The following is a 27,751-nucleotide window of genomic DNA, read 5'->3' as shown; positions in this document are numbered from 1 at the left end:
TTGTGTATGTTCCCATCTACACATAGAACTGGATGAAAAAATATGGGCCATTATAAGGCAAGAATCAGACTGAATGTGATTCTTTCCTACTTCTCAAATATTTTGGCACGTCAAACATTCGTAAACATTTCTTTCCACTTTTCTCACCCCCAAACATGACAAATAATGCAGCTTTTACATTAAACCAGGGTGTTGTACTTCTATCTTTTATATTAGTGCATCTACTAAACCGCAGCACCCTTAAAATGAGTTTAGAGTCATTTGCTTACTTTTAAGGTATTCTAGAAGACTTCCATGTCTCATCAGCTCAGTAATAATATAAATTGGGTCCTCCAAAGTGCAGACAGCATAAAGCTGTATAAGCTTTGGATGTCTCAAGTTCTTCATTATTTGTGCTTCCCTCAGAAAGTCTTTTGGATCCATTGAACCTGAAACAACAGCATATAACAAAACATAAGCTGAGGTTATTAAAGGGCTTTCTACAAGCCTGGCAGTCTAAAGGGAGTAACTGATATTGTTTTCTGTCTCTGAAAGTACATTAGCATCTCAAATCTTCACAGTTCCCACAGAAAACAGACAGTGCAGCTGAAACAATCAATGAGTGAAATATGCCAGTTGCGTAGGGGCAGAGAACATATGTGTCTCAGCCACCAGAAATACAAAGGCTAAAATCAACCACCCCCAGGCCTCCCTCAAACAGGAGATAAAAGTGAGGCTAGAACGTTAAGGGATACATTTTAAATACACAAGTGGTTAATGAAAGGACCAGAAACCGTGGTGAGGGTGTCTAGGTAATGAACGTAAAATTTCTGAAAGAAAACAAGTGCTGCAATAAAAATTTGTTGAACTATATTTTCAGCTTCACTAATCAAAGCCTGAAAGCACTGAAATCAGTTTAGCATATGCAAGAGAAGATGTGTGCATTTTATTTGTACAAAAACAAATAGCTATTTCTAATGATCATGCAATAGCAACTTTATCAGAAATACCAATGTATGCACAGATGTAACATTCATTTTACAATCCCTGAAATATCAAAGTGTCTTAACAACAAATGATGCCAACTTTTTAAGTGTTACATAAGATCATAACATCTCTAGTTCTATTCACATATATAGTGAACCAATGCAGAAACTATGTCAAAAAAGCAATCAAAAATGGCACAGGAAGCTAAAGTCATGACAAATGTAGGATTAAAGCTCAAATGTCCTGAGTAGGGGATTAATTAGGAAAACATGCACAAATAAAGAAGCAAAACTTTCTAGACAAATGATCCAGTAGTGATCAGATATTGTCAGATGTTTGAGGAAGTTGGTGAATAATATCTCCTTCAAAAAGAAATGTGAAATTATTCAACTACTCAAATGTCTCCTTCCTCCCAAATCAATATACTTTAATTAAGAAAATATTACATGTAAGATTGGGGAGGAAAATATCTAGTTATCCAAATTCTTCTGCTTTATGTTGTATGTAAAATAAACTCGGCTTACTCCGTAAGCAGACAATTTGAGAAGCCAAGGCTTCAAGAGGAAGAGTCCTCATGTTTTTTTCTTTTAGTATTAGGTAACCTATAAGGTTCATTTGGGAGTTTGAATCTGTTCCAAACATGGGTGTTTAAATTAAGTGAAATTCTTGGAGGATGTTAAATGGCTCAGCAATAAAATTCCAATGGAAAATCTGTTCTACAAAAAGACTTACGGAAATCAGCCTGTTCACCCAACACATACCTTGAATGCCACCTCCTGAAAAATGTCCCAGCCTATTTCCCAAAACATAGTAATGGTGTGTGATTTCATATCCTCACATCAATACAGGAGGAATGATTCAGAAATGCTCCTGATATAGACTTTATGAAAAAAGAGCCACTTGACATTGCTACTTGGGAGAGAAAAGATTACATTACAAGGAACAGGTACTCCTCACTTCCGCTTCCTCATACTTCCCTTGGCAACCCCATATCTTGCCCAATTTGGCAAAAATTTATAGGATGTCATTAGGAGGAATGATTAAACTTTATGGATTTCCATGCCATCAATAAATGGCAAGCAACCAATAATACATCTCAACAGGTACAAGCTATACTCATTTTCTTCAGTCACCGTCAGAGGAAAGTGAGGGCCTGCACAAAGAGTAAATGATGACACCTGGTCTGGATAAAGCAGAGATTATGACACAGAAAAAACCCAAAATATCTGCAAAGCTTACTCTGTGTCCTTTTCTTGTTTAGAACAGCACAATCTTTACAGATTTACTTGAACTTTCCACCAATTCTAGATTTAAAAAAAAAAAAAAAAAAATAAAAAAAAAATAAAAAAAAAAATTAAAAGTCTAAGGTTGTCTGCATAGGGTTTGGACTCACTTTGATATTGATTTACAATTTTGCCCCATTTGCTTACTTGCTTCAAGACATATGCATTGTCATAAAAATGAACTTCAAATCTACAGAGAAGCTGCTTGGTGTGAAGCATTCTGCCTCCAAAAGGAAATGCATCAGCGTGACTAATGATTTAGCATCAGTGCCAAAATTTGACAAGTTGATCCTAAAAAGGATAAACTACTTGCTCACTTAGGGTCTACCAAATCATGGACCCTCTATGGATCATTATACAGGATTTCTTCACACCATAGAATTTGACAGTCTGATTTGTTCCCACCATCAAAGTTTGCCTACAAGGAATTTCTCAGTTTAATCATGCTATAAACTTCTTCCAACAAACTGAAACCAAACAACATGTTTTTCACATATGACAACTTTCAATAAATTGATCAAGAAGGAAGTATTCCAGTAGTTGAATAGCTGCAAATCCTTTTCTACACTGTAAAAGCAAATAACAGTGACAATAATGATAACAAACCAGAAACAGATCAATAAGTATTTCCTGCATATTTTGTAGAGCATATGTAACCTTCAGTTTTACTTAGTTTATAGCTTTAAATAGTACAAGTAGCAGACAGCACCCCAACCCCCCACAGCCCTGTAGATCTTACATTGTACTTAATAATAAGATTGCATACCAACTGAAAACAAATTAAAAGTGTCTTTACGAGTGTTCTGCCTAAGATTAGGTTTAAGCAACTGAATAAGCAAATTAAAATCTGCCTCTAAAAGCAACTAAACATGCTTGTTATAAATTAGTTGGATAAAGCCTGTCACAATAGTGGCAAAAAATTTACAGTACATCCCTTTGTGGAAGGACGCACATGCCACATGGAGTTTCAAATAACTGAAGGGGGTTTAGCTTCTAGTTGAATATGTGTGTTTTTAATGAAATATACATTTCCACCTGTAAGCAGTAAACACAGGAGAAAGAGCAGGTTACTGGAAGTAGAAACCACTTGGTCACAAAATTAGTTAAATTAGTTAACATAAGCATTTATTGAAACAGGTAGAGGCTTCTTTTGTGTAAGATACCAGTTCGGGAGTAGATTTATCAGGACCTGAAGAAAATATGGTCTTGATAATCTGTTTTTTGAATGAAAAATATTTTTCTAAGTCACAAAATCATTCTTAAGAACAAAACGTTGGAATCTCTGCCTTTGAGATGTTCTATGTTGTGCTGCTTTTCCAGGAAGCACCTCTAACTTAAGCCTACTTAAAACAGATATATCAGTTCTGATTAACTTCTCTTTGAAAATGTTTTGTTCTAGATCTGAAGAAGATTCATATTCTAAGATAAACACTGATAATGTGGAAATGAGTTAGAGAGGAAGGTCAGTTATTAGCCAGATTCCACTGGCCTAAATGTAAATGGCCCTTCGAAAAACCCATCACAAGACCCTTTGTTTGCAACTTTTCAATAAACTTTCCCAAATTTCTACAAAGTGCCCTTGTACCCCAGAGGAACCTAGTCCTCTAAGTAAAGTTTATAGAAAATTAATTTATGTGGAGACTGCATTAATCATATAAATATGATCTTCTGAAGAAGTTTATGAGTAATAAATAAATAACATTTAAAAACTAAGTATTTGGCAGTACAAGAGACTAAAATAGTGTATTCACATTAACAGATGAATAATATATGTTTCTGGATGTTCTCAAGCTGCTTTGTGACCATATAGAAGTAAACTTACAAGTCAGTGTAAGGCCGCATACTGAATAAAATGGAATAAAAAACCCTATTTTTTTCCGGGAAATTGGGGTACTTCCCTGAGTGCAAAGCTTTTTATACTGCATATGTATTAAAGAGATGACAAATTAAAGAACTGAAAATGTTATTAAAAACTCCACTGACGCTACCAACCCAGACAGTATTTTGGGAAGCCTCCTGAAAAAGAAAATCATGCTTGGACAGTTTCCATGCAGAGAGAAGCTCAGGAGATGCTTTACAACGTGCTAATGATAAATGTATCCGTCAACTTCAACAGGCATAAAGAACTTTATCAGATACAATTAATTGGTGATGATAGATGTCTGCTTCACATGCTGACAGCTGGAGAAGCAAGCTAGCCCAGACAATAGGTTCTAGAAAATCCATCACACTCAACATAGGACAAAGTGCAAATGTCAGCTGCAGTGATTTCTACTTAAATAGAAGAAAAGCCAGTGTCTCAATGAGGAAATAAAAACAGAAATGTGAAATGACATGTTCAGGGACCTGCATCAATAGTGTTGTGCAGAGCCAAAACCAGAAATAGCAACCACTGGTTTCTAGACTGTTTTCCTACCTACTGATCCCTGCACCTCTTTGAAAACTGTGGGTCAACAGCTCAAAAGTCAGAGATGTTCCTTAAGACAAAGATGTTCCTAAGTTTTGTTTTTTTATTCACACATCCATAGCTATGGTTGTGGCTGGTAAAATCTCACAGATGTCTCCAAAGCAGAGACAAGTGAACCAGTGAAGAAATAAGAGAATTATCTGAATGAAAGTATCATATTATTATTGCTTTTTGTTTATAGTTACACTGATCAACAGATTGTAAAGGGAATAAAGAGGTAACGGGCAAGACATTGACAATGATATTTGAGAGAAAAGAGTGGAATGATCTCAGGGAATTGAGTTGATATAGTTGTGCTGGAAGGACAAAGTGTGGATTATGTGCAAATTGTTGACTTTGGTTTTGTGATTATCGTGTTTTGCTTTTAGTGTGGAGAATTCTTATTTTTGAAGGTAGTGATGTTTATGAATAGGGAATATGCCACCCATACTGGAGCAGTCTGCTCCTGGAGGACTGTATCCCATGGAAGAGACCCTGCTGGAGCAGTTTGTGAAGAACTGTAGCCCAGAGGTAGAACTCGAACTGGGGAAGATTGTGGAGGACTGTCCTGTGGGAGGGACTCCTTGCTAGAGCAGGGGAAGAATGTGAGGAGTCCTTCCTCTGATGCAGAAGAGCATCAGAGACAACATATGATGCATTAACCACAACCCTCATTCCCTGCTAAGCTGCACCACAGTGAAGGAGGAGGTAGAGAGTTTGGAAGTGAAGTTCAGCCCAGGAAGAAGGTGACAGGGAGGAAGATGTTTTAAGATTTTTGGATTCCTGGAGTCCAGACTTTACAATCAGTATAAAGAAATGTGCTTTAATAGCATGTTATTTTTCTCATTGTAATGTGCATTTTTAATCTAGAATACATTTTATCTGATATGTGAGTGCTTATTTTTCCTGTCTATTATTAAAAAATCCTGATATAGCTGAGATGCCAGATACCTAAAAAGAGGGAAAATGTTACTAGTATTCTGCACATCAATGTTTCTGGAAGAAATAGTTGTGAAATTTTGAATTTGTATAAAATATTTGAAAAATTGGCTCTTGCACCAAATTGGAATGGAAACAGACTTCTGAATACATTAATCATTCACAAGTCAGGAATCACACATTTGCATCAAAGGAGAACTAACTTTGGGGAAAACTCATTACTGCCATCTTACCAGAATTCTGGGAGATTAATTTTTCCTATATATAGAAAGGTCATAGAATCATAGAATCATTAAGGTTGGAAAAGATCTTATTACAAGAAGACATAGCAAGTGTTAAAGAAAAGACATCAGGTGAATTCGAATGTGAAAGTAGGTGCATATTCTTACAGTGCCTTCATCTTAGGACTAGAGGACTCCTCATTATTGTGTAGTCAAGAACAAGCTGTGTTTTGATTAAATATAAATGCTAATCTCAGCAGAGGGATGATGTGTAATGGCATACAACAGCAAAGTATTCCCACTATATGTGGTCCAGAACAGATGTACAATGCAAAATAATACTCAACAGAAAAACCCAAAGTAACAGAAATACTTTCTGGCCTTCAGGCCTATAAATCCATGACATTCTGATTGCATTATGCTCTTCTCTATTGTTCACTGTGTGATTATCCTTGATCAACCTGCTCCTGCTTGGTAATAAAAGCATTGTTCCATTTCACAATTTCTCTGGTGGTAAAGCCTTTTAGCAGAACCCTTTCCATCTCAGCCCCTTATATTTGCCAGATCACTTTGAGTTTAACACACTCCTCTGTTTTTCTGAGCACTTGCTTGTCCAGAGAGTCTACACTGTAAAACAGCTTAGTGAAAAATCTGCAGTTTAAAATACACCCCCTCCTGCCCCAGTGTAAAGACAAGTGATTTAGATCTTGGATCCAAGCAACAGGAGAGGCTCATTTTACAGTGTGTTATACTTGAAGCCTGAAACATTGCTTTTGTGACTATTGGAAGCTTCAGTCATTAACACAATGTATTTCTTGATTACTCATTAACCATTATGTTTTCCATTAATTTATCAACTTTAGGTTATGGTGAATAAAATTACCAACCCTACCTTCTGAAATTCTATTAGTACCAAGGTAAACATTTATTACTCAGATTAGGGTGAAGGTATGGTGGTTTGTCTTTAATTAGTGAAATGTTATTCCTCATGAGTAACAATGAGAACAAGCTATGGAAAACCAATGTGCTGATTACTGTAAGGCACTACAAATGCCTTCCACTATACAGTGAAAAAGACTGTATAGAAGAGGATAATTCCTTGGAGAAGTAATACTACAAGGTTAAATGCTTACATTTGTGACTATTTGAACTGTTTTTGTAGAATGAGATCGTTCGCAAAGTACAGTGATAAGAGATTCAGCATTAACTACATAATTTATCAAGATGGCTTTGGGAATCAAAGTCTTCATTCTGAGCAACACTATGTGCAATACACAGCTTCCTTATCACAGTGTTAGGTCACAAACTCTCTGCTATACAAGCACTGCATCCAGGTGGGGTTTCTGTCTGCCCTAACTCAATACAATCCACCATGCAATCAGTGAAACTACTGCTGTTGACCCTAGCAAGAGTCAGACTAGAGTGGAAAAAACTGAGATAGAAAAAGTATTGATTAATTGAGCCCTTTTTCCCAGGGGAACTATGATACTACAAAAAGAATCACAGTTGAAGGAGTTTCTTCCATTACACTGTGTTAGTCTATACGTGATAACAAGTTTGCAGTGAGTCCTATGTTTATTGCAGTGAAAAAGAGACTTCAAGCTGGTTTCTGTTTGCTGAGTTACTAGGGAAATGCACCTGTTCACTGAAAGAAAGTATTGTCTTGCATATGAATTACAGATGGTCTGTAGTCTGAGCAGTTTTTATATTTTCAGTTAAGCAGAGGGGGAAAAAAAAAAAAGATACTTATTTTCTTTCAGTTCTTATGGCCCAAAACACAAAAGATATCCTGATACAAGAGAGCCTTAAAACATATGCCTCCCTGTTCAGGAGACCACTGAAGCAGTACTCAAGCATATTGATGTTATTCTGAATCAAAGGTCTGAATCTGTTCTGCTTCCTGAATCAGGTTCATTAGTGCCCAACACAAGCTTTTTCAATTAACCACAGCTCATGTTGTTATCTCTTTTAAAAAAAACCCATGTATATCATCCAGGCTGCCTCTCTTATCTATGTGGTTCTTGCCATCTGCTGGCAGATATTTTATGTTGTCAATTGAAAATGCACAAATTACTTGAAGTTAATGAAACATAATTAAGAAAAATGCTAAAAGCCGAATTAGTCACAATCTTATATTACATGCAAATAGTGGGTATAAATGTTATGTATCAAAAAATTTGAAAAATTTTATTCAAGCAATACTAGGATTAAAGCACTCCTTAAGTACAAATTTAGGATAGTAAATATTCTATATTACCAAAGAAATCACTGTAATATAAAACCTAATCACTAGAAAAATCCTACAGAAGACAAACTGCTAGTAAATCAGTTACTTCACCTACAGATTATTCAATCTACAGTTACTCATTTCCATAAGAACAATACCTTAAAAATAGGTACAACCTTTGTCGCGGTTGCCTTTTTATGTGACACAGATGTTGAATTAAGTCAGCTCATCTAGAAACAGAAAACGATATAAAATTCTATTTCAAAATGCCCAAGACTATCTGGACCTAGAGCTTTACTAATCCTTGTGTCTAGGTGTGTGGATTTTAAGAATAACTGCATATACAGATAGGCTCTCTTTGCTGTAGCATTTGAACAGTAAAGGTGCACTCTTGCTAATATTTCATGTTATTAACAGTTAGGAATAATTCACATACCTGGTTTCAATGTTTTGATTGCCACGGGAGTGGTATTATTCCACAGTCCTTCCCATACTTCACCAAACTGACCAGATCCTAATTTTTTCACCAATTTCAGAGATCGTCGGTCTATCTCCCACTGATCAACAGTTTTGTAAGACAAATCAAAAGTAGCAGGAGTTTGTATCTGTTAAAAGAAAATAAATAATACAATAATTGAGACTTGTAACATTTTTTCAACAACATATACAAATCATTGTTAACTATGTCATGTAAAGCTGGAACAGTCATAAATAATGTTTCCTTAGAGTACACACATGCAATGAAGTGAGCCAACAACATAAAATACAACCCTCATACTGGGTGCTCTTTTTTAGAAATAAGAAATATGCTAAAGAAATATCCTGCCATTAAAAGCAAAAAATTAGAAATCGTCCCTCTAGCAAGCTTTTTGAACAGTGAGGTATTGTTTGCTAGAACCTTGTGGTTTTGTCTCAGTAATTACTTATGGACAGCTAGAGTTATGAAGCTGGAGATTTCATCTCCATATATATTTTTAAAAAGGTATTCATGAATCATGATTTGGCATATTCAACCCCCCCTCCCCCCCTATACTTGATGATTTTTTTCAAAATTGCATGGTACTTTATTACAAATTTGTCAACCTCAAGAATGAAACTGCAGCACTACCCGGGACTTCCTGAAAACAAGTAGATCATTAACATTCTGAAGTGGTAGAAGCAGATATGGGGTCAACATTTCCTGACAAATATCTGATGAGTTAGCTCACAAAAAATACTTTGCACAGTGTAGCATCCACTCCTTACCTTTAGGCATGGCTGTCTGAGCAACATGCAGAGGCCATCACTGTTCTTGCTATAATAGTTAACCAAATTATTCAGAGTATTGAAAGTTTTCCTTTTGGTTAGAAAAAAGCTTCCATCCATCTTTTTGATCCTGTAGTGCTTCACAGATGTACCATCAAAAACTAAAAAGATTTAAATCTATTAAATGTCCAGGAATTATTGCAGTGGCACAATATCATTTATACCCAAACCATTATAATGTTCCTAAATATATTTATGAAGATCTTAAAATAAATTATTTGCATTCCAAATATGACAACTATAAAAAGCCCTTTTCAAACCAAAGCCCATTGTTCAGATAGCTTAATGCATCTTGTCTATTAGTTAGTTTTCAGCTATTCAGATTTGGAGATTCTCCACCATACGAACTGATGTAAAAATATATAAACATATCTTCTGTGAGGCAGCTCATGTTTCCCATCTTTGAAGACACCAAAACCAGCCAAAAGCATCTAATTGACAGCAATCATTTAGTCAGTTTTAATATTTCCTTTATCCTCCTTTATTTTAGTGTTAACATTCCAAATAGCACCTGCTGGGCTGGCAGGCATTTTAAAAGAAACAGATATACCCTCCACATAGCCACGGTTCCCTGAAAAGGACTCATTCTCCAAGAGATTTTTTGAATTTTGTGCATGTTTGGAATATGTAAAAATCAGGTAAATAATGCTCTGTTTCCGGTAGTTGATTAATTCCTTTTCAGTGGAATGCTTTTTATACTAATCTGTTGTGTCTTAATCAATAAGACTATTCCTCACCTCCTGTAAGTTGCTTATCTGCATATCCTGACAGCCAAAGTACCCCTCCCTGTGACCACTGCAGCACTCTTTAGATCTGTCAGAAAAAAGGCTGGGCCACTGCATGCTGCAGCTAGACATGGACCAGCACAGGATCAGAGAGAAACAAAAAAATGTATCTAAATCACACATATACACACTAAAAAACAAAAACAAACAAACAAAACAAACCCCAAAAACCAACAAAAAACCAAAAGAAAAACAAACAAACAAAAAAAACCACACACAAAAAAAAACAACCACCACAAACTTTGGAGACCGCTACTTTGGAGAACTTTACAAACGAATATCGGTAGAAGCAATAGCAGGCTCCGAATCATCAGAGAGGGCAGTTCAGAAGAGCTGAAAAGGTATTTAGTCACTTATGTAGGTGTAATTTACAAGATACTCCATTATTTAGACATGACTGTCCATATTCAATGGGCAGTAGAGGGTTTATATTACATACAGAAGGGTAACTGATGTAGCTCCAAAGAAGTCCACAGCTGTTACCTCTAATATTAACAGTGTTCCAAAATAAACCTAGAAGACAGATTTTTTATACCGTATCATTGCATTTTGGCAATAATTTTGGTTATAATAACAGAAGAATATATGGTTACATATTGTACATCGAAAAAATATAGAATTGGTCGCATGAAATTAGCAAAGCTGAAAGGAAGAATAATTTCTCTCACTATCTGAGTGATGAAATCAAAGAGGAAATCTCTCCTTCCTTAAGTACTATCATGGATGATCAAATATTTTTGCACTGTATTGTGCAATTGTCATCCAAGACCACCAGAGAGCAGACAGGAGCTTTTCAAAATACTCCACCTCAGGTAGTATTTTTAAGAATCTGGGAACTTAAAATTCTGCATGAGGACAGAAATGAGAATATTTGTAAAAAAAAATCCATATTACATTGCGCTTTTCAAATTATATTTATTTTGGAATTAACACCCATAATTACTACTTTTTAACTGTAAAATTTATTAATGTTTTTGTGAGGTGTCATTTGGAAATGAAGCTGCAGCAAAGTGAAGAAAAGAATAATTCAGTAACAACAGACTGAAAATGTAATCATTTTCCAAAGTTCACAGGAAAATTACTCCAAACAAATTAATTAGTCTTCATTATGCATTGATCAAAAGGCCAACAGGATGACTATTTGTATATCACAAATAATAGTAGTTTGACTGCCTGATTTATTTGTTAGCAGTAGTATAACTATTAGTTATGAAGTAGCTAACATTAATAATGCATGAGCCAGTTTGAAGAACATGCTCTAATATCTTAAATGAACCTTTTACAAAGCCTTATGATTGACAGCATCCAGGTCAGGTGGTGATTTGTGTGGAGAGGCTGGAGAAAATTTCTGCACTGATACCGTCTCATCTTGTAATAAGTAGCTTAGTGCCATATTTGACAGAGGGTTGTTTATTTGTATTTTAGGGCTGAGTTTGGCTGTACACAGTCAAAGTCCCGCAGCACACACTTGGTGTTCTGCAGCATGGTGTGGCTTTCTTGACAAAATTATCACTCAGGAAAGAACTATCCATAACCCCTTCTAGTCACCTCTACATCCATGACAGACTGCTAACCAGGACAGGATTGTAACTTCAGTTTCACACAGCTTGATAGTAGCTGGATTTGAAGACTGCAGAGGTTTTCTCCTCAACTTGCCCTTTCCAAAAGAATTACCTCCCCATTAGATTTTTACATGGTTTCAGTCTAGCAGAAGCATTATCCTCTCCCAGCTATCCATCTTCACATGACTGAGTTAAGCAGAAGTAGATTTTGCCACCTGAAGAATGTGAATAAAATATTAACTACTTCTTCCCCAGGACACAAAAATTTGTGGTGGCATCAGCAGAGTCAACACCTTCACCAAATGAATCATGGAGACACTAATGTTCCATTACTGCCAAAAATGCTGTGTCCCAACACAGCTCCTGGGAACAGTCCTCCCCCAGCACTCGCCATGCAGTGCTGCCACCAGCACCTCTGCTCTGCCTCCAGGCCCAGAGTGGATGTGGGAGGAGGGTGACTCATGAGATCACCCTCACCAGCACAGAACGGGTGCAGAGACAGACCGAAAATCATCCTCTTAGTATGGCCACGATTTTGCCAGTTCTATGAGTCTGCTGCCTTAAACAACTACCTGTTTTTCCTGTGCTGGAACCCAAGAGAAAATCACACAATATTCTTTCAGGAGCATGATAAAAATAGCTGAAGAAAACACAAACCATTTACATTGTTATTTAATGCAATAAGTCTTTCAGATACCATTATTCAGTGACGGGCTAAGTACAGAGCCTCCTGCTATCATTGGCAATGACACTCAATTAAGCTGAGCACATCTAAATTATGGCTTTTAATTAAAAAGAGGCAACATCTAAGATGGCACCAACATGTTTAAAATTTAATGCATTTCACACCAGATGCTGGAGTCATCAACATAAAAATCTGTCGACAACATGTGCATTTTTCAAATGGGAAAACCTATTTTTAAAATGTCAAACACTCTAAATTTATAATAACACATGTCAGTGGCCTATCTGGCTTGATGAGCTTTCTATTTCACTATTCACAGATGATAAAAACCTTTCTGAACATGAAGTTTTGTTTTTAATCTAAATAGTTATTTATTATCCAAGTCTTACAAACTGAGAGTTTTCCCAACAAGGCAAGTTAGAATTAAAAAGTGTAATTTTCATGAAAGATTGAATTTTTTAAAATTTTTTTCTTACTAAGGAGATCATTTGTCTCCTTAATTAACATTAAATCTTTTATATATCTCATTACCCATATGAGTATGAAATCAAGCGTGAAAGTCATAAAATCAGTTTATGGGTTCTTGGGTAAAAATCTCTCTTCCTTTTCAACTTGTTTTTTACCTAAATGACATGCTGGACAGAGAATTGAAATATTTTCTTAAAGACCTTAATTCTTAAAGCCAGGTTTCCACTCTTCAAGCCATCATCACCTATTCTGCAATGAAACCAAACTAGCAATAAAAGCCAGAGCAAAACCAATCAGACCTAGAGAAATGGGACTTTCTAGGTCTCAGTTTCTGGACTAAAAAAATGGAAACAGAAATTAGAGACTTATTCCAAAATATTAGGTGGTGACTTTTCCCCTGTTAATGTATCAGCTACCATGGAGATAGAAGCTGTCCTTCTGCCTCAGCTTTAGTGTCTCATAATTCCTACTGGTGGCACAAACAGGAAAGATGCAGGAAAATTCTTCTCTGTAGCACCTGGTGAACTGAACAATCTTCTTGCCTACTAATGCTTCCCACAGTACAAACCATTTCATTGTTTGCTTTAGAATTCACTAGGTTTCCAAGAAATAGACAGTAAGTAATGAGATTATGGACATAAAACATCTAGACCACGATGTTGGTCTAGACTATTAGGTTGGAAGCAAAAGAGCTTGCACAATACAAACAGATGCCATTCAGCTAAGCCGATTCAGTAAGCAGCAAATAATATTAAGCTCTTTGGGATGAAGTAGCATGTTAAGGATAAATTATGTTCCACTCTGGGAAGCTGCTAAAAGATATAGCAGCACTGGGAAATGATGCCATCAATAGTATCTACAGATTGCTTCAGAGTTTATCCTCTTTCTTTGCCTGAAAGAGCACAAATGTTTAATAAATCTGAGATGATACATATATTCATGCATACATTTTCAGAGGACAACCCAAGTTTGTGCATGAAGGAGAGCTGCCTCCTGCTGCTGGAGCCTTGTGTCTCTTAATTTTCTTTTCTTCAGTGCCACTCTTACCTTCCTTAATCAAACAAACTAGCATGAAATAAATCCACACTGTTGGTTTCATATCTTGCTGTTATCAGTCATCATCAAATCTCCTGTTCCTAAATAAGCTTATAGAAAAGTGTAAAAAATGTCTACCACAAGCTTTCATAATTAAATCAAATATACTAGATCAGATGGAATAAATTTTCCATCCAAAATTTGTAGTGAAAAAAAAACCAGCAGCATCAAAGGGTGATCTTATACTATTACAAATGCTGGCCTAATATTTATTTTTCTTCTCTTGGATTTTTCCCTGGAGTATCTCATAGTTTACCTAAGATAATTCTACTTTCCTGTTAGAGAAGTGGTTAAGATGCGGGATAAAAATTTAGTATTTTAAATCTTTTCTAAAAGGCTATAGTTGGAGAATAATAAAAAGAATTTGCATTTTCACCCCCAAATGCACAAGCGAAAGATTTTTCATTGATTTTTAGTAATGTGCCAGGTATTGAAGTGCCATCATTAAGAAGATAATACAGGCTTGTCTTTCCTTCCCTGCATAACACCACCCTGTTATTAGTTTAGCCCAGTCCTTGGATGAAATCAGTTCACTGATGAAGAACACTTGAAGGAAGCTGAAACCATGCAACACAGCAATAAGTTGGCACATGGTGAGAAAACATTTTGAAAGGTCTGTGGCTGTAATACACTCCTTGGATGAAAGCGTGCACACACAAAGGGGTCAGTTCTGTCACACCTCGGGAACAGTCTGATTCCTTGCTAAAGGTAGTTTTCCTTTAAGCACTTCATGGCAAGGACCAATTTCCTTGAGTGAAAACTGTAGAGTAAACTCCCAGTACTGTAAACATCACATTTATTTCAATAAACTTCCCTGTATTTCACTCCACATTTCTTTGTCTTGGCAATAAAAAGAATTCCTCACATTATCACAAGACATTGAAGGTACATACCTCTACTTATAATTGGGAAAATGAAACCAACAGTGTGTCAGAATTTCATCAAACTGTGTTTCTGTGTAATGTTCAGAAGGTGAATGACTCATAATCATCCAGGCAAAAGAGGAGTCAATATGAAAGAATTTGGTTATGAACAAGGTGCCTCTCATTTTACTGATACAATTCTGCAGATGACTAGTCATGGTCGATTCACAAACACCAAAAACCTTTCCTGGCTCTGGAAATAATATAGGTAGAAAACATTAGGAAGTTTGGGTGTATATCCCTATTGTCTCAAGGACAACACTATACTTCTGACTCACAGTTGTTTGACAAGTTTGATGGGAAATGTTCACAGAAAACAACCAATGAACTATCACATTTACTATCTAAAATGGCAAATATCTACAGCATGAAAAAGCATGATTTACTTAGATGCAAGTGGATAAAATTTAAGTGTCCTAATTTGATAATCATTCAGATTCAAATAAAGGGCTTACATTTCAAAATGCATCATCATCATCAAACTAATTTTTTACTGATGTTTACATTGAAATTTTCAATGAAACATCACTGATTCTAAAGTACAGCTTTGAAGACCTTCCTATGATTTTATCCCTGAAAGCAAATAAATATAAACCTAAGTTTGAGCTCTAACAGAAATCTCCTTTTCCTAAATTGCAGATATCTGTCAACATGCTTTTATTTTTATCTTTGTTTTGTGTATTAATCAGAGAAGTAGTATACAATTGTAATGTAATTTTTTTATACTTTGGTCATGAAAATACTATCTATTTTAAGGCAGCTAGAACACTGGAACTACTAAGCATAAAAAAGGTAATTTCTGTTCTGAGCATATTGATAAACAAAGTCTATAAAATATAAACTCTAATTACTTTTTCCAAGTTTTCTTTATATATCTCCTGGGGAATAAACCCCATTATTATGAACTTAATTTCATTTTCATGCCCACAGTTTATTGTTCTCAAAGATGAAAAAGCCCAGATCACCCAAGAAATTTTTAAAACATTGCTTCAGATGAAAAACTAGGATATACCTGAGAGTGAGTATTCGCCTTTTAGACTTTCGCTTTCTCGGATTAGGAAGGCTCCTTCCTGGTTTCCAGGGTACAACAGTTGTCTCTCGGCATCTGCTCGTTTGATTGGGCCAAAGAACCATCTGAACAAATAAAAACCATTAATTTTACCACTCATTGAAACATTCCAGGAAGATAGTTAAGCTTTTATAAATATGCTGCGCATTTACTAGGAGATAATCTGTGCTATGTTAATTAAATGTCAATTGTATGGGGGGAAAAAAGCCAGTGAGAACTGTAGAACAAATTTATTGCTAGAAAACATTGCTTACACATTTGAGTGAAATCTCGATCTTACTGCTGATGAAAAAAAAGTCTTACTGCTTTCAAGGCAACAAGCATTCAGAAGTGACAGACTATTCTTGACCCAGAAAAAAATCACAAAGAAAATTTGCCAAGGCTACAAGGGCAGAAATCGATGTGAAGTCCATTGATGCCACTTGAACGATGTAGAGGTGCAGGTATGTGCTAACAACCCATCTTAAAAGCCAAAAGATCTCTGAAACTGCAGAAGGGCTCTCAGATTAAATCACCCTGCTTCCCCATTCCACTGCCATGTCAATACCTCAAACGAGTTACTGACAGTTTTTCAGCTTTGCTGCTTTTTGACAAACTAAAGCAGTGTATCCCTCAAGTCACTACAAACATCTCAACACCTGTGTTCTGTGAAACTCTACTCCAATCCATGCCTTTTAAAACATTTTTCCTCCCTCAGTAAACCCTGTGGTTCACAAAGGCTTGTAAAGCAATAATTTAATTTGCTCCTCTGAACATAAAATTTAGATTTCTTGCTGCTTTGTGCTGAGTTTAAATTAAACAGAAATAAGACAGAGATAAGTCAGCATTTTCAACTGGGATGGTGTTCAGCTTCCTTCCAACAAACCTGCAAAGCTCTTTCCAAGATTAGTTCCACCTCTTATTTAAAGCAAATGATGTTAAATAGGTATCAGAAATATGCCGTATGCTCATAGGAGAATTCCTTTTAAATTAATCATAGCTAAAACTATTATGAAAATTTGAAATATAAATAAATGCACCACAAGTAAGTTTCCTACTTGATTTTTCAGTTACTAGTGAAATGTACAGACAGAGTCATCAACAAACAATTTTAGTATCTGCAAGGCTTGTAGTCATCAAGAGGAATGGAGGAAATAAATGAGAACATTGGGTGATACCTTAGCTGATCAAGGATGAGACTGATAAATGGGTTTGTATTAACAAAGAGGAAATAAAAAGAGGTAAATACGGACAGCACTAATCCACGCTGAATAGGCTTTATTAAGAAAAAAAAATTAAAGACAGATTTTCCAGAACATATTCCTGTCTGCTGAGTTGAAGAAGATTTGGGTTAAATAGGTCTTGATACATATTTGGCAAGCAAAGTAATCTCACTAGAAAGCTGGAATATGTTATTAGTAATTTTAATTAGTTAAATGTGTTCATTAATTCAACTAATTAATTTAATTTATTCATTCATTAGATTGTAGAAAACTAAGTAATCAATAAATCTTCAAATCCTTGACTAAGGTTCTTGTCAAAGAAATGACAGTGCAAGTTCAACTGTATTCAAGTCCCAAAGAAAATCTGTCTGCCCTAAAAGCTGAATTAAAATATTTTTGAAATTTCTAAATATACCTGCTCTGAAATCTAAAAAACTATACGAGACAAGAAAATTTTAATATTTTAAAATTTTAAAATTTTAAAATTTTAATATTTTTCCCCCTGAAGTATTTCCCCCTGAAGTAATTGTCCAAAGTGACTGATCCTCATAAGAGTGTATAATAGGTGTTTTATTTTTTGTTTCCTTTGTTCTTGGGTAACAAGAACAGGACCTTTTCAAAAGAATTTAATTTTGTACCAAACCCAAAAGAGTTCCCAATGCATCTTTAGCAAGACTGGATTTTATGATAGTCAAAATATAGTCTTTATGTGATTCAACATTTGAATATACACTGTTAGTAACTCGGATTTCTAAAGCTGAAAACTAGAGCAGTAATACAATCTATGCAATTAGAGGAAACCGTTGCTTTATTTTGGAAATATAAATTAATATACTGATACTGTTACTCTGTGTATGTAAAACCATGCCTACAATATAAACCATGATCTGGGAAAATAATATGCACATAAGTGCATCGCATTTAGGCATAAGTATCTGCTTCTTTGATTTCAAAACATTTCAACTTATATGCTTATTTTTATTAGGCTGGAAAAACTTCACTCAAATCAATATGAAATTACCATTAAAGGTTACATGTATAATATGTAGGTTCTGACTCCAGATAAGCTTAGCAGTTCAAAAGATCCTAACTTGCAAAATAACATAATTAGAGCAACAGTATTAGAGGAGGTAAGTGTAACTGAAGCAATTATTACGGAGGGTGAAAAGTGGACACATTTGTGTATTACCTCATTTGCCTGGCTTTATATGATCTGATTAAAATGTTTCAGAAAAAATACAGGGAAAATTACTTTTAACAGCACTTGAATATTTGATTCTTAGTTCAAAGCCATTTGGTTTGCAATAATAATTATACAGTACCAAAAGTAATACTGAATGTGAAAAAAACCAATCTCTTAACTTCAAAGCAAATAATTTAATTTGTTATTCACTTTTTTTTTAAACTAAAGCACATCTGAATTTAAAATACTATTTTCAGTGTAATGGAAGTTAAAATTCCTTCTAAAAACATGAAGAGCTTATTTAGATTTCTAGCAATTGAACTTATGCTTCAAAAGGCTAAATATTTTACTTCATCCAAAAGTGTGTATCTTAGAGGGAAAAGCACTCTAAAATGTAATAATGAATCAAAGTAATTGCTCACCACAAGATATTGCTCTGCAGGATAGGAAGGTCAGACCAAAACAACACCCAATCCTTAGTAAATCTATTCAGGTTTTATAGCTCAAAGAGAGATGGAAGTTTAAAACAGAACACTTGGAAAACAAGAACTAAACCTGAAGCACTATCCATTGAGCAAGTTAAGTAACTTCTCTGACTTCAATGCAGTGTGTTGGCACTAGACAGTCCAGGAGAAGTTTAAATTAGCGATTTTTACACATTATCAATCTGGACTTCAGCTCAAAGCCACTTTGGGTCATGACTGTTGATGCTGGATCAGTAGATTACCAGGTACGGCACAAATGAGTGCATTCAGAATTGGGCACAATTTTCCATTTCTAGCAGGAGCTGTCTGGCTAGCACAGCAATAATGCTCTTCTGTCAGCAAGACCCAGGAACATGCTTTCTTGGCCAACACCACATGCAACCCCCCAAGTCTCACTTAAGTGTAGGATAGCAGATCTGGTTTTTGGGGATTGTTTCTAGCAGCTTCCTCTGAATCCCTTGTTTACACCATCATTCACAGCTATCAGGAATATGTTCATTAAAAATTCCAGGGTATTTCCAGGTCATTTTGGCCACCACATATAGGATGACCTTGGAGCCAGAAAACATGACCTTCGTATAGGTCCATAACAAACATGGTCCTCACTTGTGGCAGATGATGCTCAATACTGGAATACCAGTGAGATTTGTTGTGGTTATTGAGAGCATAGTAATCACATCTGTTTTGGCTATCAGTTCCACTAGCACGTTTATCATCATCATATCACATCATAGCTCATAGCAGGTTTTGTTCCCTGACTGTGACAGCATCACTGCTGAGACCTCTAAAGACCTTCTTTCAACAAAGGAAATCTTCATCTCTCTGAATACTGGTGGTTATGCTTGAAGGGCAATTTTTTTAAGAAACAGAGATCACATCACCTTGGACTCATTCCTGCCTACCTATTCAGCCCAGATTGAGCTAAAATGGACTCATGAGTTCAAGGTAAGTTGGCAGTGCCATCTGGCTCCATCACTGCCCTCCCTGAAAAGCCTTCTGTCCTCCAGGGTGCAATGAGCTGCTGATCTCCTTCTAAATGTCAAAGCCTCATTTACATTCAACCTCTCTTCTTGATCTCTCCTAAATCCCTAACATGCTAAGTCCTGACTCTAACACAAGGTGTGTGCTGAGCCTTAGCCAAAGCACCCCACTCATGGGCCAGATGAAATATTTCTTTGGACATGTCACTGGTAGGGCAGCTCCTTTCCAACTGTATTCCAACAGAAACTCTAAATTTACATTTAAGGATGCTGTGAGCATCCCCCTTTGGGACATGGGTAAGATGCTCACGACCAAGCTAAACACGAACCCTGAAATAACATCTGCAATCTTTAACTTTCTTAGAAATCTCAGCAGATCCCTCAATGTTCTTTTGTTATTCCCATTGAAAACCAGCAGAGAAAATTATGTGAAAGTTTTCCACCCATCTCCTTTAAGGCTTACCAATTTCCCACTCTCATGCTCTACCATTATTTAGATTTAAAATGTACAGGAGAAAATTCAGAATTGACTCTACAATGTCATATCTGAAGCCATTGAATTTCCTTTAATAAGTAGTTGTAGCTGGGATATGGGAGGATTATTTCAGTTTTTCATTCAAGTTGCAGGACACTGCAGGTAAGATAAGGCTAAAAGCAAAGGTCTGTGACATACTCATAATTTTGTTAATGTTCAGTTAAAAGCAAAAATCCTGAGGGCTGAGTCAGCAGTAAAGTACAACCACATATAGAAGCTGTGATCAGTACAACAGGAATGAAGAGGGAGGAAAGGGGACCAAAAAATGCCGAAAACTAACTAACAGAACGAGTAACAGCAAATCAGTTACGTAACATTTATTTTCAAAAATTACTGAAGATGTTAAAATGAACAGCATAATCCTATCATGGATCAGCACTTTGCAGCATAAGGGCATCTTGCTTCTCACTTTTCATAAGTGTTTACAACTGGGATTTACTTTCTCATTTTAGGGTAAGCCTCATGAGACTGCTAACTGTCAACAGCTGAGAACGTTTGCTGAGATTCCTGTAGTTCTCAACCAGAAGTCTCCATTAGGGAACAAATGGTGCTGGCAAAAAGGTTATCTGGCCCTCCAGAAGATTAACTCAAGTGTGTTAACTGTGTCTCTGGTACTAGGCTGAGGAGAACAGGTTTCTTTGACTGAGAAAAGCAAAGAATTACTGCATTTAGAGCAAAACTCTTGGTGAGGACAAAAACCCCCCAGATACTATCTATACTGAAACCACTTACATCCCAGTTTCTCCTGGAATGAAGAAAACTTGTATAAGAGCTAAAACAACTACAGAGAAGCTCCAAAAGCATAGGAAGTTTACATTTTAAATGCCTCAGAATCTACTGTCATAGAAAGCTGTAACTACACACTCAAGTACTTCAAAGTTAGGGCATGACAATATTAATATTGCTTTCATGGCATCCACTCAGCCATTTTCAGAAGATCCACTGTGATACCATCTTTAATTACACGGTCATATCCAGTGCTCCCTACAGTGTTAAAATGAATGCTGCTCACTAAATAGTTACCCCCTATTTTGTTTTGTCATTGCATAGAGTTCATTTACTGTTTTAAACAATTTACATTGTTTAGCATCTGCTCTCAATGACATTTACAAAATTACATGAATGGTTTCTTTCCTTGTTTTCTTTTCTATTACAGTGTTCACGACTGTAATATCCAAATGCTTTATAAATGTTCATTAAATTCTTTTTGTGGCTCTTTTCCTTGTAATATACTTTCTGAGTGGAGAAACAGCCCAGAAAGGGACTAGGGCAATATGAAAATACTATTAGTATTTTCTACTAATTTTGGATGTCCCACTTGAAAAGTCCAGGGCCTGCCTGTCAGGGAATTTAACATTCTGCAGTATGTAGTAGTTTATTTGGGCAGCAATAGGCACTAACTTCTGTGCCACAGCAGAGAGATGCATGGAAACCTAAAGAGACAGAGAAAGAGACAGAGAGATCCTTCAGAGTCTTATTCAATTACTTTCATCATATGAGCACCCTGTGACCACTGCTCTTACTCAGCACAGGGAAACCTGAACAGCCTTGTGTGCACCACTCCTCACTGCTGTCATCCACGCAGGACAAAGAAGGTTGCTGAACCAGCTTTTAATCCATGCCAGGTTTGCAGTCTGCTGTGGGTAAAGAATAGTGCAGGAAACAGGGGCAGAAGTTTACCAAGGGAGCCACCAGCAAGTCCTCTCTATGCTGACAGGAAGACCCCAAGCACTTTGGGGTTTTCCCAAAATATTAATAATAGAGAATGCAACTTTCAAACTTTAATGAATATGTTCAGTTAGTACATATAAAATCTAGTTGTATTTTCAAAGCCTTGGTTATTTGAAGCAAAGTTTTCTTAGACAGCAAAAAAGTATAAACTTTAGTGCAGCAATCTTCCCTACTAAATATCAAGCCCTTTCTCCAACACACATGAAGAAAAGATTTCTTGTATTGTTCTGAGCCACATTTTTTGCTTTCAGGCAGAGAAAGAGGCAGCCTGTGCCTCACCTGTACCTGGTATCAATCCTGGAAAATTCACACCCAATCAGGTAAAGTCTGGAAAAATCAAAAAGCAGGTAAAGGAAGTCTTCTGATAGAAAATATTGGGTTGTTTTAATTATAAGACTAATGAAGAGTTGATTTTTCAAAAAATTTCATCATTGCATAGATGAAAGCCTTCCAGATATAACATAATTAAGAAAAAAATGTGGCTCAGAATGTGCCAATTTACAAATGATGAGGTGTGTGCATGGAGAGAGTGGGAGATGAGCACTGGCTGCATCAATTTTTCCCTGCATAGTCTACAATGAACTTGAAGACAGTTTTCAGGGAAAAAAACAAAGCAAAACAAACAAACAAACAAACAAACAAAAACTAATACCCCCCTCCTCCCAAAACAAAACAACAACAAAACAAATAAAACCCCAAAACATGCAAGATAAAACCAACCAAAACCAGAAAAGTCTTTAGTCTGGCCATGAAGATGAACACTTGCCAGGAAGAGTCCTTTCAAGAGCATTTTCAAAAACACAAACCTTCCCACAAATGGCATAAGAATCTACACAGTGAAAAGTCAGGGTTTTCTCCAGGGCTTGCAGACTTCAATTGGGCAGAATCCAGAAAACCTTAGATTGGGTTTCAGGCAGAGCCTTTCCTCCTTACTTCTTTCTACAGGCGTGTCTGGGATCATTTTTAATTCTGTCTGTCTCTCACTGTCATTTATTATCAGATACTGAAGGGTACATGGAAGGACAAAATTTAAAAGGAAGGAATTTAAAGCTAATGGTAAAGGAAGTCATAGGACATTGCAGGAGAAAGGGAGACGACAGTAAAAATTCAAAGCTGAGAGGACCACAGCATATTAGCAAGTGGATGGATTGAGAGAAGAAAGTCAGAGTTAGTAGGCAATGGTGAGGAAAGAAAGACAAAGCTCAGGACTGCATTCAGTGCCCAAGGGCTATAACCTGCTGCTGAGCTACTGCACTGCTCAGCAAATGCTGGTTTTCATCTTACCCTGCTCTCACAGGGAGCCTGGCCTTTGGCAGCCATTTCAGTCCTACCTGGGAAAACAATTTTACAGAATATCTCTTGAAACAATTTCACAGACTAACTCTCACTGTGAGGATTGCTCTATACAGATCTTTTCTCTTTCGCTTTCTTAGTTCATCACACCACTCATTTTTGTACTTGCCAAAAGAACACTTTAACATTAGTTTTCATCACATATATTTATTGTCTAGAAGTCATTGTTTTACACCTCATTCACCAAAGTACCATCAGCAAAAAGTGAGTCAGGGGAAGTTGTTAAAAAGCGTTTAGGTAACAACACCCTTCTCTGTCTACCTAAGTAAATCATCTGAGATCTTAACACACTGCATAGAGTACCTGACTTGGACTTGAAATAAAAAAAAGTTAAACTGTTCATGTATAGTGACTCAGCACAGTTCTAACTACTTATTTACCACAATTAGAATCTAATTCCCTCCAAGTGAAACCAGAAATTCAGGTTTTCAGGAATGGTTATGTCAGGCATCACACTTAACCTTTGGCAACTACAATGAATTTGCTCCATACGGGAAGAACTGAGTCATGTATATATTGCTCAGAACCCTGTTGTTGAATAACTTACCACAAACTAAAATGAAGTCTATCGTGTGTGCATTGTGTGTGGGACTTGGAGCTTCTGAGTCTTTTCTCAGTGGGTGGAATAAGTTTGTTTTCCTTTCCACACAGAAAAGCATGGAACATGTGAATAGATGTGTATAAAATAGTTGTGTAAAGAAAAGGCTCATTTCTACACTATGTAAGCAGTAGACATCTATCAAAGCAACAGAGCAACACTAGTTTATGTTGTTACAAGTCTGTCTGTATGTTTGAAAGTGACTGTCTGTAGCAACACGCTCTAAGTTTCGCTGCATTTTCCACATTTTGAGATCAACACTACGATTTTTCTTTGAATAACCATTACAGTGTGAAATACAGTTTTGGAAAATAACATCCCATTTTGCTCTTGGCTTTTGGATAACGTTTTCCTAGTGTTCTTGTCAGCAGATATAGCTGACTGGTTGGTGTTTTTCCAGAAACACTAAATTTATGTTAGACTTGAGAGAGTTTTATTGGTGAGATGGCAGAATATAAGAGGAGATATGAGAAGCAGCATAGAAGGAAAAAGGGAAAGAGAATTAAATTATACTTCTCCATCTATTTTCTAAACAAAATTTTATAGTAAATTTGGGAAAGTACTCAATTTGAATAATTTTAAAATTTAAAGGGTTTTTTTGTTTATATTTTCAAATGGAAGTCCCAACAAGATACAACACTTTTTTTTCTTTTAATTTTATTCAGAAGTGATTACATTAGCTGAACAAGCAATACTGTTCACATTATTTCAGGGCATATTTTGATTTCATACAAAGCTAAAATGAAGGACTCTTGAGAAACCTGTCTGCTTCTTTCTTCCAGAAGAAAGGAGACATTTTTCCTTTCCCTTATCCCTTATACTCCCTTGTACTTATATATATACACCCTTATATTCTCTTGTACTTATTTGATAACGAATATGCTCACTAAAATACAAATGATATGTTCATCCACATAAAAGGACACCTTTAGCTAAGACAAGGCAATTTAAACCTATGTTTCTAACATATTATAGCAACTATCTTGCTGGAGTTTACAATGTGCATAGATGCTTAAATACCATAATACGGAAAACATAGCACTTTAATAAACAGAGGTAATATTTTGGGGACTGAATGTCTATAAGCCTCCCACCAAAATTAGGCATTAGTTTTGCTACCATTGTTTTGTATAGCAAGATTGGAATTTGGAGGTTATTGCCAGAAAAAAAGTCTTTATACTTCTAGACTGAAGGAGCAGATTCACCACACTTTCATTGTGTCATGTCTTTAAAAGCAGATGGTTTCAATTTTCTAATCACTGACAATTTGACTGTAACACTGAACAGTAGTTTACTCCACACAATCTCAGTGGCTGCAAATGTAGAACTCCCACCTACCCTGGCAGACTTATGTGTATCTCAGACCCAAAAGAAGCCCCAGGTTCCATTAACAAATTACTGGGGCAGAGATTAAGAAACTGCAGAAGATTACTTTCTCATGTCACGAGGGCAACAGATGTGTCAAAAAGGACTCTGAGCCCCTAAAGTCTGTTTGGGTCCAAGAAATATCTTTGGTTTCTCTTATGCCATTGTTTTCAGCATAATAAATAATGAGTTGTGCCCTAAATAAAGGACCCTAAGTAAAGGGCTACACAGGCTTTTAAAGTAAAGTAACTGTGTGGGATTGTTTAGATAAGGGAAAATTCAACAGTGAGTAAGTTGATTTAAGCCCACCACATTGCCAGGCATTTCCTCTTCCAGTCTAAAAAAAAAAAAATTACTGTCTTGTAAACATAAACTCCAAGGTTACTTGTACATTAGTCTAAAAATCTGTGACACATCGTGTGTAAACCTTTCCTGCAAGGACACCATGGGCCATGACCGTACTGTCACCTGATTGTGTTGTAAGGGATTACAAATAATACTACATTCATTTCTCAGTAGTTGATAATAGCAGCTGACCATGCTGCAAAAATGGAAATTTATTTGCTCTGAGTCTGCTGCAGGATGCCAAACCATTGCACCTTTGGTTACTCTTGTACACAGTAATGACTGGAAGTGACTGTTTCTCCTGTAGGAATAGTATTACAAGGCAAAGTATAATTTAGCATAGCTCACCCAATAATGGGTTCACCACACAATAGGAACCAAATCACAACCTGATAGGATTAATTTGTGGAAATATCCATAAATACATCTCATTTTTTGAGTCTCTGCTTCGCTATTGTGTAATTAGTTTTAACTTTTGTATTCATTCTCCACAATATTAGTCATTTCTCTGAAATAATACAGTTTATGCTGTATTATTTAATCTGCTCTGAAGTTCTTTTATATGAGAAAACAAAGAGTATGTGAAACTGATATGATATTGCTTTATGTGATGTTTTAGTTACACAAGTCCCATTTAAGAGACTGAAGTCAATTGTCAAGTTTGTTCTCGGTTGTGGTTTTGCATCTGAATAAGGGTTCCAATGCATTTAAAATTTGTACTGAAACAACGACTTGCATTTGGAGTCAAAGAAAGGCTACCACTGTCTTTAACATCCATTGCTTTAGGATTTGGTGTGTGAAATACAGCCCTAGAATCACCTCTTAAAAAAAAAAAAAAAAACAAACTTAAAAATACATACTTGAGACCCTATTTCTACTGCATAGAGTCTTTCAAATAGCACTGTAAAATCTTGCAACAATGTTAGTAGTACCTGTATACTTTTGTACTTCTATACTGATATAATATACTGTAAAAGTAGCAATAACTCTGCTCTTCATAACCAAGGAACAAAGTGTAAATCTTGAGGTAGCACTAATGTTAACAAGTAAAGACAACACAAACAACATGAATTGATTTAACACCATGGGAAACTCAAATAGACAAGAAAATTTTCAGTCATACATTCACTTAACGTCCTGAACCCCCAGGTTTACATCCTTAACATCTGCATAGTCTGAGTTTGCCTGTCATTTCCTGATAGCTCATCAGCTAGTGTGACTGAGTTTATTTCTGGTTATTGTCGTTGTTAACATTAACTTGTCAGGTTTGGTGTCCATGTGTTTGTTTCACTCCCTTTCCTTGTTGGCAAGGTCCTCAGATAATCCTGAAAAAGAGATATTCCCATACTCCACATACTCTTCTCTGTCAGTGCAGCTGAGCAGCTCCTCCTCATCACCACCACCCTCCTCGTGTGCCCCTCAGGTTAGTCTGCATGTCCTGCTGTATGTCTCCCTTCACAACACACCCTTAGAGGAGCAAAGACTCCTTCCATATTCCCTTACAGAGACTTCCACTAAATGAAAAGATCAGTAATTTCCAAAGGAAAACTGGGGTTGGTGAGATCTCAACATTTTTGAAATTCATGGTACATATTCATTCCCACATGTGAGTCTTAGATTTCTTTTCTTCTCTTCTTTCACAGTGAGGCTTAAAAAACTGTGTTGCAAAAATTTTAATGCTATAAATACAGGGAAAAATGTTAATTAAGCTAGAAATATAGCTAATTTAGTGAGAGAAAGCTAAGGAAAAACTCTTACTGACATTACTGCAGATAAATTTATAATGTAAAGTATTATTGAGTACTCTGCACAGAAGTAGTGGAATGTCAACTAGTGCAATCTTTAAGAAGCTATCACTTATCACTTAAATCACTGCTTTGTTTTTCCAGTTTTTATTGATTAAGGTTAGTGTACCAGCATTATAAAAAAAAAAGTATGCATTTCTATGTCATTTAAGTGATAGAGAAAAAGAATACTTTTTCATGACCAATATTTTGTTT

At 36.0% G+C, this 27,751-nt stretch overlaps 1 protein-coding gene across 1 annotated transcript in view; it reads right to left on the bottom strand.

Moving 5' to 3' along the window:
- The window catches only part of FRK (fyn related Src family tyrosine kinase), a 48,341-nt gene that overhangs the window by 11,284 nt on the left and 9,306 nt on the right, over nt 1-27,751 (bottom strand). The window contains exons 2-5 of the mRNA XM_066179368.1: nt 15,918-16,039; nt 9,328-9,488; nt 8,519-8,687; nt 270-428 (exon numbers count right to left, since the gene is read on the bottom strand). Of these exons, the coding sequence (XP_066035465.1) occupies nt 270-428; nt 8,519-8,687; nt 9,328-9,488; nt 15,918-16,039 (611 nt within the window). The remainder of the gene's footprint in view (nt 1-269; nt 429-8,518; nt 8,688-9,327; nt 9,489-15,917; nt 16,040-27,751) is intronic.

Source organism: Chamaea fasciata, unplaced genomic scaffold, assembly GCF_029207755.1.
Source record: "Chamaea fasciata isolate MVZ Bird 193981 ecotype frontalis unplaced genomic scaffold, bChaFas1.0.hap1 SCAF_3, whole genome shotgun sequence".
NCBI classification, from domain to species: domain Eukaryota; kingdom Metazoa; phylum Chordata; class Aves; order Passeriformes; family Sylviidae; genus Chamaea; species Chamaea fasciata.
The sequence above is the reverse complement of the archived record's forward strand: the minus strand, read 5'-3'. Positions and strand labels throughout refer to the sequence as shown.